Genomic DNA, 15,763 nt, shown 5'->3' with positions numbered 1-15,763 from the left:
GGGTTCACTTCCCAGGCAGGACGAGCCTTTAGGCAAGTTTCCTTACTCCACCCGCCTCTGTTTACCGGCAGTAAGTAGGAACCTGGGTGTTAGTCGATTAGTGGATCGCTTTTCCGGAGGTAATAATCCGTTCAAAATAATAATTGTAATAATCTGTTAACTCAATCCATGCCTGTGTGTGGCTGCTGCGTTTCACCCACAAGCGACGCAGTCACTACACTTTGCCGTATATTCTATGAAACGCTGTGAGACGTCTCAAAGGCATGATAGGTCGCTATACCAAGTGCAAGGATTATTATTATTATTACTGCCCCCATCCCACCCCAGGATGGTGCAGTTGATCCAGCAGACCTGCTGGACATTACTTGATGAATGCACTCCCGAGTCCCTCAGACACGCGGAACACTGAGAGCCGATCGATTGCTTCTGTGCAGGCGTTCACAGCTTCCACTGCAAGAAATGAACTTCCCCAACCCTCCCAGGGGGTCTCTGGCTTCAGTGGCAGCTGTCACCGCTTTGCTGTCGTGTTTCCGTCAGCGGCTTTATTAGTTCTCGGGAAGGTGATTCCCACGAGGCGCAGCTCGAACGGTTCACGCGGAGATTGTCTGCCTGTCACCCTCTCCCGGCGAGAGCGAGCCGCCGCCTCCTCATGCCGTGGTAATCCCTGGAGCTCAGTGGGGTTAAGAGCGCTCGCCTCGCAAGCCAGAGGATCCGGGTTCGATTCCCAGGCAGGGCGAGAAAAACAAATTGGTCGCTCAATCCATGTCGGTTTGCGGGGGACGCTGCCGTGCGCAATTAGCTGCCGCGTTTTGCCCACAAAATATACACAGTCAATTCTCTTTACAGCGTATCCTGTGAAGCGCTTTGAGACGTCTCGATGAGGCGCTGTGTCAAATGCCAGGATTATTATATTTGAGAATGAAGAGCGCAGCAATAAATGGATGACATTACCGCCGTGATTTATCTTACGCAGGACTTGCAAATCTGCCTCTTTTTAAAGTCATAATATCAATTTTTTTTTCCCCTTTGTCACATCGTTTGTCATTCAAATCAATTATATTCGCACAGATCGATCCTAATGTTTTCTGGTTGTCCAGCCAAACCCCCCGGCGGTTTTGGCTGGATGAAGTTTAAAAAAAATTACTCAAAGTCGAATCGGGAGCCAAATAGAAACTTTAGTGACTTTGGTAAGTGAGGTACGAGCGGCTAAGAGTTAAAAGAATCTTGAGTGTGATCCAGTGTCCCAACCCTTGGTCTTAAACCTGAATCCACATGAGGACCACAGAGCCATAGAAATAACAATTAACAATTAATAATTAATAATCCTCGCACTTATCATGTCGTTGAGACGTCTCAAAGCACAGAATGTATTGTACGGTGGATCGACGTATATTTTATGTGTGATGTACGGTAGCCGATGGCACACAGCAGTCGTGGATTGAGTGACCAAATTTCTTTGGGGGAGGGATTATTACCCCCAGAAAGCATCTGTCAATCGACTAACAGCCGGGTTCCTCCTTAGTGCTGGGTGAACGGAGGAAGTGTGGAGGAAGGTAACCTGCCTAAGGTTTCGCCCTGACCCGCCCGGGAATTGGACGCGCTCGCGAGGCTACAGGACTCCAAACACAAAACAGGTTGAAGTCCTTGAGCCACGACTGAGTCAGTAAATAATTAAATAGTACGTCCGGAAGCACAAAAGGATGGCCTGGAAGAAAGTGGACCGCTTATTCACGGAGGATGAATGGTACCGCAGCATTTCCCTCAGCTTTATGGCATCCATTTCCTACCACTGCGAGCCAACATATCCAAAGGGGCTTCAGAAACGAGCGTACATGGCAATAGGAAATGATGAAGTGCTGCCGTGCGCTTGCAGAACACAAAACAAGGCAACAGCGCAAACCACAATGAATAAGGACGTGTCCACTCTATCTCTATCTTATGCTTGGATCTCGATCGCGGTATTTTTCAAACCAATTCGCACCGCGTTTGTGCCATCGCCTCATATCCTTCCACCGAGAGGAGGAACAAGAACAAGGAGGAACGAGCCTGTACCGCCGTTGTATTAGATCACAGCCTAATAATAATCCACAGCCTTTTGGGAGAGGGAGAGAGTTCCAGATACCCACGACCCTTCAGCTCCGACAGTAATAATAATAATAATAATAATCCTTGCATTTGATGGAGTGCCTTGTCACGTCTTCGAGACGTCTGAAATGCAGCAGACGTTAAGCCCTGTGTTGCAGCGTCAGCCTAGACCAAGGAGGTCCCACTAGGTGGCGTCTCGCACATGCCCAATAAAATAATAATAATAATAATCCTGGCATTTGGTGCAGCGCCTCGTCACGTCAAAGCGCTTCGCAGGGTGTATTGTGAACTGTAGCGACCGTGTATTTTGTGGGCGAAACGCGGCGGCCAATTGCCCGCGGCAGCGTCCCCCACAAACCGCCGTGGATTGAGCGGCCAAATTATTGCCATTTATTTTTTTTTGGGGGGGGGAGGAGTTGTTACCCCCAGAAAGCGATCTGCCGATCGACTAACAACCGGGGTTCCTAATCACTGCTTGGGAAACCGAGGCGTGCGGCGTGTGCGTGCGCGCGTGTGCGCGCGTGTGCGTGTGTGGAGTAAGGAAACTTGCCTAAGCTTTCACCCCGACCCGCCCGGGTTTTAAACCCGGGTCCTCCCGCTTTGCGAGGCGAGTGCTCTAACCGCTGAGCCGCAGGACTCCACAATTTAATCTCACGAGAGAGCGTTCGATTACGCTTCCTGGTGCTGGTCAGTCTGCGGTTGGGTCCCAGTGTAGCGCAGCCCCCCCCCCCGGGCACATCCAGAAATCAATAAGGAAATGGCCTCAACCACATCATCCTCACGCTTGTGTTCCACAGAGCACAGGTTCCTCCACGTCCCGTCTGCTGGTTGTGTAATTGATTCGAGCCAAAACGCACCGACTTTCTGAACAAGTCATTCGTAACAACAACAACAATAATAATCCCTGGTGTTGGATACAGCGCCTCATCACGTCTCCGAGACGCCTCTCACTGTAAAGCGAATCAACTGTATATTTGGTGGGTGCCAATTGCGCACAGCGGCGGCCCCCCCCCCACCCCCCCCACACACAAACAGACCAAATTATTACTATTTTTCAATTAATCTACTTGTTAACAGCGTTTCATAAATAAACAAACACCAGAACAGCAACAACAATACCATCTTTTGCCCTCTCCCCCCCCCCCCCCCCCCAGAATATTGTGTAAAATGTTAGATTCTATAATGATGATAGACTTGTATTGACGTCGGCCATTTCACAAAGGGGAAGCGTCGTATTTACGTATAAAATATCGTTGATGTACAGCAAATCTGCACTGGAAACGCGGCGGAGAATGAGATCTTGAAGTCTCCATTTGAATTCTCTCTCCTCCTCACCCGGTCTCCCTTTCCCCCTCTCTCTCCCCCTCTCTCTCTCCCCTCTCTCTCTCCCCCTCTCTCTCCCTCTCTCCCTCTCTCTCTCTCTCTCCGTGCGGGTGTGACACAGTTGTGTGTGTGAGGCAGTGTGTGTTACACAGTGTGTGCGTCTGCGCGCGACGTGCGACAGCAGGCGTGTGCGCGTGCGACACGATTGTGCGCGCGCGAGCGCGTGACGCTGGCGTGTGCGACAGACACGGTTGCGTGTGCGACGCAGTTGTGTGTGTGTGTGTGTGTGAGTGAGTGCGCGACGGTGGTGTGGGCGAGAATGTGACACGGTGTGCGTGAGTGTGTTTGTGCGACGGTGTGTGTGTGTGAGACACAGTGCGTGTGTGTGACAGTGTGTGTGTGAGACACAATTGTGCGTGTGATACAGTGCGTGTGAGTGTGTCACAGTGTGTGTGTGTCACAGTGTGTGTGTGTGAGTGTGTGACAGTGTGTGTGTGTCACGGTGAGTGTGTGGCACTGTGTGTCACAGTGTGTGAGTGTATGACACATTGTGTATGTGTGTGAGTGTGACAGTGTGTGTGTGAGTGTGTCACAGTGTGTGAGTGTGAGACACATTGTGTATGTGTGTGAGTGTGACAGTGTGTGTGTCACAGTGAGTGTGACAGTGTGTGTGTGAGTGTGTCAATGTGTGTGTGTGTGACAGTGTGTGTCACAGTGAGTGAGTGTGTGTGTGTGTGTGTCGCAGTGAGTGTGTCAGTGTGTGTGTGTGTCACAGTGAGTGTGTCAGTGTATGTGTGTGAGTGTGACACAGTGTGTGTGTCACAGTGAGTGTGTCAGTGTGTGTGTGTGACAGTGTGCGTCACAGTGAGTGTGTGTGTGTGTCGCAGTGAGTGTGTCAGTGTATGTGTGTGAGTGTGACACAGTGTGTGTGTGTGTCACAGTGAGTGTGTCAGTGTGAGTGTGTCAGTGTGAGTGTGAGTGCCAGGCCCCGCCCCCTGCCCACCAGCTGTCAGCTCAGGGGGCGGGGCCTGCCGGCCCTGTGGGCGGGGCCAGGCGGGGGTGGCAGTGCGCAGGCGCGGGGGCTGCTATTGCCCTGGGAGCTGAGCTGTCAATCAGTGGCCACTGCAGCCCTGCACAGCCTCACCCACCCCAACCCACCCAACCCAACCCTGCACAGCTCAGCCCTGCACAGCCCAGCTCAGCCCCAGCCTCACCCAACCCAACCCTGCACAGCCCTGCACAGCTCAGCCCCACCCCAACCTCAGCCAACCCTGCTCAGCCCTGCACAGCCTCACCCAGCCCTGCTCAGCCTGGCTCTGCAGCCCAGCTCAGCCCCAACCTCACCCACCCCAACCCTGCTCAGCCCTGCACAGCCCAGCTCAGCCCCAACCTCACCCAACCCCAGCCTCACTCAGCCCACCTGGCTCTGCAGCCCAGCTCAGCCTCACCCAGCCCAGCCCACCCTGGCTCTGCAACACAGCCCAGCCCTGGTCTGCAACTCAATCTCTCTCTCTCCTTCCCCCCTCCCTCCCCCCCTCCCTCCCTCCACCCAACCCCAGCTCTGGCTCTGCAGCCTCAGTCCCTCCCCAGCCTCAGTCCAAAAGCCTGCAACAGCCAGTCTTTGCTCTGCCAGGGTCTGGTCTCTCCCTCCCCCTCCCCTCCCTCCCTCCCTCCCTCAACACAGCCAGGAGCCAGCGACCAGCAGTGAGCTCAGCTCAGCCAGGAGACCAGGGCTGCAGCTACAACCTCTCTCTCTCTCTCTCTGCACTCCCCTGCCTGAAACCAGCCCCCAGCCCAGGGTCTGCTGCACAGTCTCTCTCCCCCTCCCCCCCCCCTCCCTCCCTCCCCAGCCCACACAGCCAGAAGCCAGGGTCTGCAACCAGCCTCCAAACAGCTGCCCTCTCCCCCCCCCCACCCCACCCCCAGCCAGTCCTGCTGTGTAACCTCCCCCTCTCCCCTGGGTGTCTCTGCTCAGGGCACCTCAGCACCAGCCTCCCCCCCTCCCCCTGCCCACAGGCTCTGCACACAGGGCACTGCCCTCCCCACCAGCCGCCATGGCCTCCACAGGGACCTGCACCAGGTTCAGTGATGAATACCAGCTGTACGAGGAGCTCGGCAAGTAAGTGACTGTGCGGGGGGTCTGGAGGGGTGGGGGGTAAGGGGGAAAAAAGGGGGTGGGGGGGATGGGCAACATTGTACTGTCGGTGTATCCTCTCTCTCCCCTTTCTATGTATCTCTCAGAGTAACATTGTTACTGACGTGTGTATCGCTTGTGGTAACATTGTTACCGACGTGTCTCTGTCGTGCGGTAACATTGTCGCTCATATGTATCCGGGCGGACAGTAACATTGTTACTGGACCTCCTCGGGGGCAATATTGTTACTAACCCGTCTCCAGCCGTGTGGTAACACTGTTACTAATGTTACTGTATCTGTCTTAGAGTAACATTGTTACTACATGCATTTGACTTGGGGTAATATTGTTACTAACATGTATCTGACATGTGGCAACATAATTACTAAACTGCCCCCCCCCCCCTTATGGTAACATTATTACTACCATAACCATAACCCTTTCCTCTCTCTCTCTCTCTCTCTATGTGTGTCTCTATGACTTTTGTGTAACACTGTGACTAACCTGTATCTCCCCCCTCCCCCCCCCCCACACCCCCCCTCTCTCCCCCCAATCCAGAGGGGCTTTCTCTATCGTCCGAAGATGTGTCAAACTGTCCACTGGGCAAGAATACGCGGCCAAAATCATCAACACCAAGAAACTCTCGGCCAGAGGTTGGTGATTTTTTTTTTGACGTATTAATCGCTTCCCCCCCCTTTGTCTTTGTCTTCCCATGTGAAATGTACATCATTTCTTATGAAGTGTATGTGTTTATATGTGTTTACATGTGCACACATTGCTGTATAAATTAACGGGCGCGTATAATAGGAAATGTATTTCTTACGTGTGTGTGTGTGTGTATACATACACATGTATGCAGAAATGTGTGTGCGTTACGAAACCTGTGTGTTTATATGTCCACACATTTCTATATGCATTCGTGTGTATGTTTCACATATGTTCATATCTGGCACAGACACGATGGGCCGAATGGCCTCCTTCTGTGTTGTATAATTCTATGATTCCGTGTGTGTGTGTGTGTGTATATATAACATGTATGTATACTCACCAAACTCATTTCTGCAAGAAAAAGGAACTTTTCACGTGTAGAACGTGTGTATGGACATGTAAAACATGTGTATGTACGCGCGCGCACACATTTCCGTTCTCCACGTCCCCTCCCCTTTCCTTCTTGGAGATGATCAGTACGGGATATAAAATAGGTGTCGGTCACACACACACACACACACAGCCGGTCACAGCCCGGTTTCACCCCCCGTCCTTCTGCTGTGTTCTTATATTTCTTTTTAAAAAAATAATAATCCTCGCATTTGTCACAGCGCCTCACAGCGTCTTCGAGACGTCTCGGAGCGCTTCACAGCGTCTACTGTAAAGGGAGTCGGCTGTGTGTTTTGCGGGTGAAAAAAAAAAGACATTTCGCACACAAAAAAGGATCTTAATTGTGCATTTTTGTGTGTGTAATTTTCCTAGTGTTTTGTCAAGATAGGAGTGGGTGGGTAGCTTATGTGTGTGTGTATATATATAATAATAATACATATGTGTGTGTATATTCTATGGGGGTGGGGGTTGGGGGAAATATTTTTTTATATGTATTGTCAGCCCTTTTAAAGCATCTCCAGTGATTTTTGTTTTGAATGAAATATGTGGTGTTTCCTTCTCTTGTGGGTGGATTTTGCTTTGCTCTGAGATGGTGGATGTGGGAAGAGGGAGAGATGAGGGGAAAAAAACTGTCCTTTTGTTTGTGTGTGTGTTTACAGCATCACTTAAGATCTCTGTCTGTCTGTGTCTCTATCTCACTGCTTGTCTGTCTGTGTGTGTCTCTGTGTGTCTGTGTGTCTGTCTGTCACTGTCTGTGTGTCTCTCTCTGTCTGTCTGTGTGTGTGTGTCTCTCTCTGTCTGTCTGTGTGTGTGTCTCTCTCTGTCTGTCTATGTGTGTGTGTCTCTCTCTGTCTGTCTGTGTGTGTGTGTCTCTGTCTGTCTCTGTGTGTGTCTCTCTCTGTCTGTCTGTGTATGTGTCTCTCTCTGTCTGTGTGTGTGTCTCTCTCTGTCTGTCTGTGTGTGTGTGTGTGTGTGTGTATCTGTCTGTCTGTCTGTCTGTGTGTGTGTCTCTCTCTGTCTGTGTGTGTGTGTGTCTCTGTCTGTGTCTGTCTGTCTATCTGTCTGTCTGTGTGTCTCCCTCCCTCTGTCTCTAGCCATGTAAGGCTGACTTGAATGGAGGATGCAGTTCTCAATTGCAATATCCTCTGCCTTCCCTCCCGCTCCCTCTCCCATCCCTTCCTAATATGGCTAATGAAAATTACATGCAAGTCAGTTGTTTTGTTAAAGAAATACGTGGGGGGTGGGGGGGGGGGGGGTGGTGGCATTGAAGGGCATTTCAGGAGAAGGTAGTTGCTTAAAAATGGTGGGGTGGGGGCGGGAGGTGCTTTTGCTGGAACGTGTCTCTGTGTGTGTGTGTGTGTCTGTCTGTCTGCGTGTGGCGGTGTGTGTGTGCGCGCACACCTCTGTGAGTGAGTGTGCATTGATGAGCCTCTGTATGTAAGTGTGTGAGAGCGCGTGTGCGTGTGCGTGCGTGTGCGTGTTTTTCCTCCAGCAGACAATGTGTTTGGTCAGTGCTCCTCGGAGGAGCCAGGCTGAGAGATCGCTGTACAATTGAACGCTTATTAAAAAAAAAAGCACCGAAGCCAAAAGAAAATCTGAAATGCAGCCTTTTTTTATATAGCGTATTTTTTGCGTCTCTCTTCTCACATGCCCTGTCCTACTTCCCCTCCCACCCCACAACATGGAAGTAATAAAAGCTGTGTGTGTGTTTGTGTGTGTGTGTGTGTCTTTGTGGGGTGGGGGTGTCTGCAATTCGAAGCGCTTTGAGACGTCTCGAAGACGCGATGTGGCGCTATTTGAAATGCAAGTATTATTCGCACAATTCAGTGTCTCTGACTTCATCCGCCCCTCGCTCTCCGCCTCCTCCGAGCTTATAGTAATGATAATAATCCTCGCACTCGCTTTTCGCCTGATCAGGGTCGTCGAGACGCCTCAAAGCGCTTCGCAGAATATACTGCAAGGTGAATTAATTGGCTGTGCGCTTTGTGGGCCAAACGTGGCAGCCACCAGCCCACAGCAGTGCCCCAGAAAACAGCTGCTGATCGAGCAGCCAAATTATTATCGTGTGCGCTTTCCTGAATCTTTTCATAAGCTTCTGAAACACCTGGGAATTGACAGCACAGAAGGAGGCAGTTCGGCCCATCTCAGTCGTGTCCGTGGGACGTTGCTATTTTTATTTATTTTTCCCCTCCCGAAGCTAAATATCTTGCCGAAACTGACTGGAATTATATATATATATATGTATGTATTTTTTTTGCACCAGCCAATTTAATATGCATCTCTTTTCTCCTGCCTTGCACCCACCCACGTGTAAATTGATGGTAGCCAACAGACAGACCAACCCAAATCACTCACCGACACAACGACAACAACAACTGACATTTACGCAGCGCCACTCACAGCGGGAGGACGGCCCAAGGCGCGAAGTGTGGCAGCGCAGGTCCGCAAGGCAACGTCCCACGAATGGCCACGGAGAGAGCAACCGATTTTATCAGGGGGAGGAGATTGTTGGCCACGACCCCGACTGGGAGAGGGGGGTGGGAGGTGGGGGATAACTCCCTTATTCCCTTACTCGGCTGAGGTAGGCCTGTTTGCCCCTGACTTGCCGTTTCAGCACACTCCCAATTCCTTGAGTTGATCTCCGGTGCGATTGGACCAGGGTGAGGCTGGTGTGTTTGATCCCCTCGCTGGTCAGATAAATGGGGTGCCCACCGTGCAATAATAATAATAGTATATTAACAGTAATATTCCTCGCATTCGATTTTGCACATCCGATTAAAGATCTTGGTCGCTCAGCCCTCGGCTGTTTGTGGGGGACGCTGCGGTGGCGCAGTTGGCTGCCGCGTTTCGCCCACAAACGATACAGTCACCACACTTCACCGCACCGCACATGCTGCGAAGCGCTTTGAGGCGTCTCGAAGACGGCGAGAGGCGCCGTATCAAATACGAGGGCTGTCGGGCCAGTCGTCTTGCCTCTTGAGTCGCAGGGTTGGAGCCTTGAACTCACGAGTCTCGATCACGTGAAAAGGCGCGATATCGAACGCGAGGGCCAATATCGTTAAGCGGCAGTGCTCGTGCGAGGAGGGTGTGTGTGTGTCTGCAGCCCTCGGCGCTCGGGTTTTTCAGGAACTGCCTTCGAGGAGATCTGCGTGGCATGACTCGCTTGATAGTTTAACAGTAGATTTAAAAAGTCTTGTTCCTGCAAATCCTTCCTGTGCACAAACTATCTCCCCACTCCCCCCCCCCCCCCCCGGTCTCTACGTGTTACATCTGACACCTCGCCTCAGATCAACGACGACAGCAACGACAACAAAATTCCATTTATAGGCTATAATAATAATAATAATAATAATCATTGTGGAGTCCTGTAGCTCAGCGGTTAGAGCACTCCCGCCTCGCGAGTGGGAGGAGCCGGGTTCGATTCCCGGGTGGGTCGGGGCAAAACCTTAGGCAAGTTTCCTTCCTTACTCCGCACATGCACACACTCACACACACACACACACGCACGCACACTCACTTCACACACTCACTCACTTCACACACGCGCGGCACACACACATACTCACTCCGCACACGCACACTCACTCCACATATGCGCACACACACACACACGCTCACTCCACGCACACGCAAACACACACACACACTCACTTCGCACAAGCGCACCTCTGTTCCCGCAGCAGTAAGTAGGAACACGATTGTTATTTGATTGGCTTTTCCGGGGGTTAAAAAAAATATTGACTTGGGTCACTCGACCCACGGCTGTTTGTGGGGACGCTGCTGTGCGCAATCGGCCGCCGCGTTTCGCCCACAAAATCTACAGCCGATTAGTTCAGTTTATGGGATATCCCGTGAAGCGCTTTGAGACGTCGCAACGGCACAATATGGCACTACATCAAATGCGAGGATTATTATTATTATGATCAGGAGTTTGTGCGGAGCTGTTGCAGACGCCTGTGCCTTATTGTCACAGGAATGTACTGCGCTGACTCGGGGGGAGAGAGGGATTGCTTTGAGGTTGCATAGCTGGCTCTCGCGCTCTCTCTCGCGTTCTCTCTCTCTCGTTCATTCTCTCTCTCTCTCGTTCATTCTCTCTCTCTCTCTCTCTCCCCCGAGCTGTGAACCTTATCGAGAACCGGGATCTCGGGCGCTATACATAGACGTGTGCAGCCAGCAAAGTCGCTGTTTTAAGTGTGAATTCAGCCCGAGACGGAAAAAAAAAATCATTAACTTTCTCAAGATCTGAATCAAAAGCTCCCCCGGGGGGGAGTGGTGTAGTGCGAAGGTTGATTGAAAGGCTCAAATTAAAAGCGTTTCATGTTTCAAATTAACCCTAAGACTCGACACTCCCCCCTTTCCCCTCCGTTGCCTCGTTGAAAGCATCGCACGGAGGATACAGCTCAAGATCCCGGTCCTCACTTTCAATGCCCCTCTACGGCCTNCCCCACCCCCACTCTACCCTACGTGAGGGGCTGCCGTGTAAACACAAGTTGTTGTTATATTTCCTCGCGGTTTCTTTGTGCTGCGCTGAGGGATAACGGCGGGGGAAGGAAGGGCAAGGTTGCTCGGTGTCCGAAGACCTCGGGGATGAGCGGGATGATCATTACGCTGATCCCTTTTTTTTCCCCCCCGCCTCGGCTCCGTTTCTCGTCCTGAGTTTGTTTTCCCGACGGGAGATGGTTGGTTGGCGACGGTGGCCCTGCGGTCGTTCAGGGGAAGATGGTTGTTTCGCTTGGTGCAGGGTCTCAAGAGTTTCGTGCTTGCAGTTTTGTTTCGTTCCTTGTAGTTTCCCCACACCCCCCCCCCCCCCCCCCCCGCTATCAACAGAACGTGGGGATCGAGCCCAGCCCTCTGTGGCGGTCCCTCTCTCTCTCTCTCTCTCTCTCTCACTAGCCCGGTTCCTGAGCCAGGAGGGTCCACAGTATCCCAGGGCACTCACTGCTGATGGCCGCACAGCCCGGCCCGGCTCATGGGCAGGACCTGGAAGGGCTGACCAGTCACTGGGGGGCAGGGAATCCTCCCCCTCAGCTCCTGTTAATCCCACAGCCAAAGCCCCAACTAACTAACTAACTAGCGGGGAGGGGTGTCCTCGCTGGACAAGCAGTGGGAAAGCTTGGCCAGACAGTGATATCAATGGCCGAGCTATGTGGGTTTAGCTGGTCAGACTCCAGCAGTTACCCCCTAACGCACCCTCTGGGAATTAATAATCCCTCCACAACGCGGAGGAAAAAAAATTTGGTCTCTCAATCCACGACTTCTTTGTGGGGGACGCTGCTGTACGCAATTGGCTGCCGCGTTTGGCCCACAGAATACACAGTCAATTCACTTCACAGTGTATTGTGTGAAGGGCTTTGAGACGTCTCGAAGCGCTGCCCGGGGTTTGAACCCCGGTCCTCTCGCTTGCGAGGCGAGCACGCTAACCATGACACTACAGGGCAAGGCGTCGGCAACAGTTCAAGTACAAAGTCCGGCGCAGAATGAACTTCCAAGAGTTAAACGAGTCGTCATTTATTACATCGTCCTTATTGTGTCAACTTATGTAAGCAGTGATTCTGCAGACATTGTAAAACTCTTTTTCCGGGTCCTTTTTTTTATTCATTCAGTGTCTTTCTGTGACCTACATACGAGTCGGCTTGTTACACAAGTGGTGGGTGGGTGTATGGGTGGGGGTGGGAGAGAGGGGTCTGTGTGGGGTGGGGTGGGGGGTGTAAACAAAATTCAAAGGTGGGTTTGATTTGACAGTGATTTTTTTGGGGGGTCAAATCCAACTTTGAATTTTGATTTTTAATTTTCTTCGAACAGTCGCCCTTGGACTGTGTTTAGTAACTGAAATGGGTCACTCTGGGAGCGCAATGCAATACAAAACAACATTTTACACAGCGCCTCTCACGTCGGGAGGACGTCCCAAGGCGCTGGACGGTCAGGGATTTGGACCTGAGCTGGGGGTTGGGATCGGGGGGAGGAGGAGGGTCCCCGAAGCCCGGTTGAAGAGGAAGGTCTTGAGACGGACCTAGAAGGGGGCGAGGGAGGGGGCCAGGCGGAGGGGCAAAGGAATGTCAGCCAAGTAACAGTAGGTCTGGGAATCCACTCGACTCCCGATGAGTGTATTATCAGGGGTTGGAGTCAAGTGGGGTGGGGGCGAGAGGGTGGGGGCAGGAGGGTGACCAAAGTCATGGTTGGTCGAAGAGGAGGGTCTTGAGCCAAAATCACCTTGAAGGAGGCGAGGAAGTGGGTGGGTGGGTGGTGGGGGCAGCGAGGAGGATAGGGCCAAGGGATGGAGTTCCAGAGGGTGGGGTAATCTGTCGACGTCTTTTAAACTTGCCCCCCGTGGCTCTTGGCGTCACGTAAGCTGTTCTGACCGAGTTGTAGAGGTGCGACTGCCTCCGCGGCCGCCCATTGCGCTCGCTGCCTGTAACCCACGGTCAGGAGAGCTGACTCCTCGCTCCCCCGGGCACTGCCCTGAATCGCGCCGCGTTGCACGGAGCTCCTTCGGGATCTGGTTACTGAGCTGGATCCGCCCGCCGTGTAAAAATACCCACCACACGTTCAGAACCAGCTGCCTTGACGAGAAATAGCTTTGAGCCCATAGCTCATGTGAGGGACTGATTAGCATTGCTGCCGGTCTCGCGCTCTCCCTCACTCCCTCCCTCTCCCTCTCTCTATCTCTCTATCTCCCTCTCCCGCTCCCTCCCAAACTAAAGCTCTCCCAGTACTGGCCCCAAAACAAGTGTGTGTGAGATCCCTGGAGTCCTGTAGTGTAGTAATAATAATAATAATAATAATCCTTGTATTTTATACAGCGCCTTATCACGTCTTCTAGATGCCTCAAAGCGCTTCACAGGATAGGCTGCGAAGTGCGGTGAGTGTATATATTTTGTGGGTGAAACGCAGTGGCTCTGAGGAATCGAACCCGGGTCCTCTCGCGCTCTAACCCACTGAGCTTGGCGAGCGCAGCTACCAGCGAGCAGAGTACAGGGAAGGGGCTCTCAGTCGCTTTGTCTCACTGTAACCCGATGGGCTGAGAGAACTGCAGGTGTCTGTCTGTCTGTCTGTCTGTCTGCCTCACGGCCTGACGTTGTTTACTGCTGGTGACGAAGCAGAACGAGTTCCCCCTCACCACCTTTCCTCCCTGCTCACGGCACAATGACGGTGTCCGTGGTTTCGAAGTCTGTCTTTCAACTTTTCCTCTCACCCGGGAACGTCCTGCTCGAAAAGATCTTTCTTAAGCAAGTCGGGGGATGAAATGATCGTGAATTTGTCTGTGTGTGTGTGTGTGTGTCTCTCTCTCTCTCTCTCTCGTGTCCCTGCTGATGTGAAACCGATCTGATATCAATAACGAGCCTTGTATTTGACACAGCGCCCGATCACGCGGCCGAGACGTCTCCAAGCGCTCCGGGGGATATACTGTAAGGCGCAGTGACTGTGCGTCTGTGGGCGAAAGGCGGCAGCCGATGTGCGCACGCAGTACCAACGCTGCTTTTGACCATTCGGAGAGGCTGAAAGCTTTTATCAACGAGTAAAGCAAACTCGCCTGGAGGTTTGGGCCTCGTCCCGCCCGGGAATCGAACCCGGGTCCTCCCGCTGGCGATGGCGAGGGCTCAAACCGCCTGCTTCAGGGCTCCGCGCCGTGTTTGATTGTCCCTTGATTGGCCCAATTCTCCGCAGAGTTCAGTAATCGGTTCCAATGAAACCTTACAAAGAGATTAGCCTCTGGAATGCCACGTTTGATCAATTCTACTGATGGCTTTTTTTTTTTGAAAAAAAAATTGATCAACAGCAAGAAAGCGTTGGCTTGAGGGTGGGGGGGGATCTCCGCTCGGGCGATCATAACCGCGCTCTGATATTGGAGCCTGGGTCAGTAACTCGGAGCCCGGTGGTTAGCTTTCCCGGGGGGACAAGTGCTCTTAAAAAAAATTTGTTCACTGCTGTTTGTGCACAGACCCTGCTGCGTGCAATTGGCTGCCATGTGTCTCTGTGTAGCTTAACACCTGGGGTAGAGGACATTAAGAACACTTCGCCCCTACCCTCTCCCTTCTCTTCCCTCTCCACCTCTTCCTCTCCTCTTCCCCCGCTACCTCTTCTCTCACTCCTCACCCTCCCCCCCCCTCTCCTCTACCCCTCCCTTCTCTCCTCTCCCTCCCGCTTTCAATCTCATGAAACAGGAGATCAGTTGCTGTCCCACGTTTGGTATCCATGCCCCTCGCGACAAGAGTGAGAGCAGGTGGTGTCCAACGTTCAGAGCCCATCCCAACCCAACCCATCCCATTCCAACTCACCCCAACTCATCTCAACCCACCCCAACTCATCTCAACCCACCCCAACTCATCCCAACCCAACCCACCCCAACTCATCTCAACCCATCCCAACCCAACCCATCCCAACTCGTCTCAACCCATCCCAACCCACCTCAACCCATCCCAACTCATCCCACCCCAACTCATCTCAACCCATCCCAACCCAGCCCACCTCAACCCAAATAGCCCAACCCAACCCAATTCAGCCCAGCTAAATCCAGCTCAACTCAGCCCAGCCCAACCCACCAGCCTTTCAGACAGTGGCGCGTGTCATTACTGCACCATTCCTGATTGGCACCATCACCATTTGTTGCTCATCCACAAAATATACACTCTAATAATAATAATCCTTGTTTCGCCCACAAAATATACTTTACAGTTTACTCTATGAAGCGCTTTGAGACGTCTGGAAGATGTGATAAGGCACTGTATCAAATGCAAGAATTATTGTTGTAAAGCTGATATTTTTAGAAGGAACTCCACTCAGATGATGATAATTATAATAATCCTTCTATTTGGCACATTAGTGCTTTTTGCATCGGGGAAAAAAGCTCTTCACGGGATGTAGTGTAAAGTGTAGTGACTGTGTATTCTGTAAGCCAACCAGCAAGACTTCGAGTCTATTTTGGAATAAAGTGACACTGGATTTGTCTGTGCTAAATGCACATTCTCCGGCTCACTGATAGCAGTCTGTGGAAACTAATGTTACGTGCAACTTTGCTTGAGACGTAATGAGGATTGAAGCCTTCAGATGCCCCTCTTATAGCATCTTTCAAGATAATAGAGCGATGTGGTTGTTTAGCCGCTCGAGATGCTTTCCTTGTGAAAAG

General features: G+C 52.0%; 1 protein-coding gene across 1 annotated transcript in view; it reads left to right on the top strand.

The window, feature by feature from the left end:
* The first annotated feature begins 5,328 nt into the window (after window positions 1-5,328).
* Window positions 5,329-15,763, top strand: part of LOC103190417 (calcium/calmodulin-dependent protein kinase type II subunit beta) — a 103,573-nt gene continuing 93,138 nt past the window's right edge. The window contains exons 1-2 of the mRNA XM_042344470.1: window positions 5,329-5,527; window positions 6,100-6,194. Of these exons, the coding sequence (XP_042200404.1) occupies window positions 5,463-5,527; window positions 6,100-6,194 (160 nt within the window). The 5' untranslated portion in view covers window positions 5,329-5,462. The remainder of the gene's footprint in view (window positions 5,528-6,099; window positions 6,195-15,763) is intronic.

Source organism: Callorhinchus milii, unplaced genomic scaffold (genome assembly GCF_018977255.1).
Source record: "Callorhinchus milii isolate IMCB2004 unplaced genomic scaffold, IMCB_Cmil_1.0 Scaffold28, whole genome shotgun sequence".
NCBI lineage: Eukaryota > Metazoa > Chordata > Chondrichthyes > Chimaeriformes > Callorhinchidae > Callorhinchus > Callorhinchus milii.
Note: the sequence above shows the minus strand (reverse complement) of the source record. Positions and strands in the feature narration are given on the sequence as shown.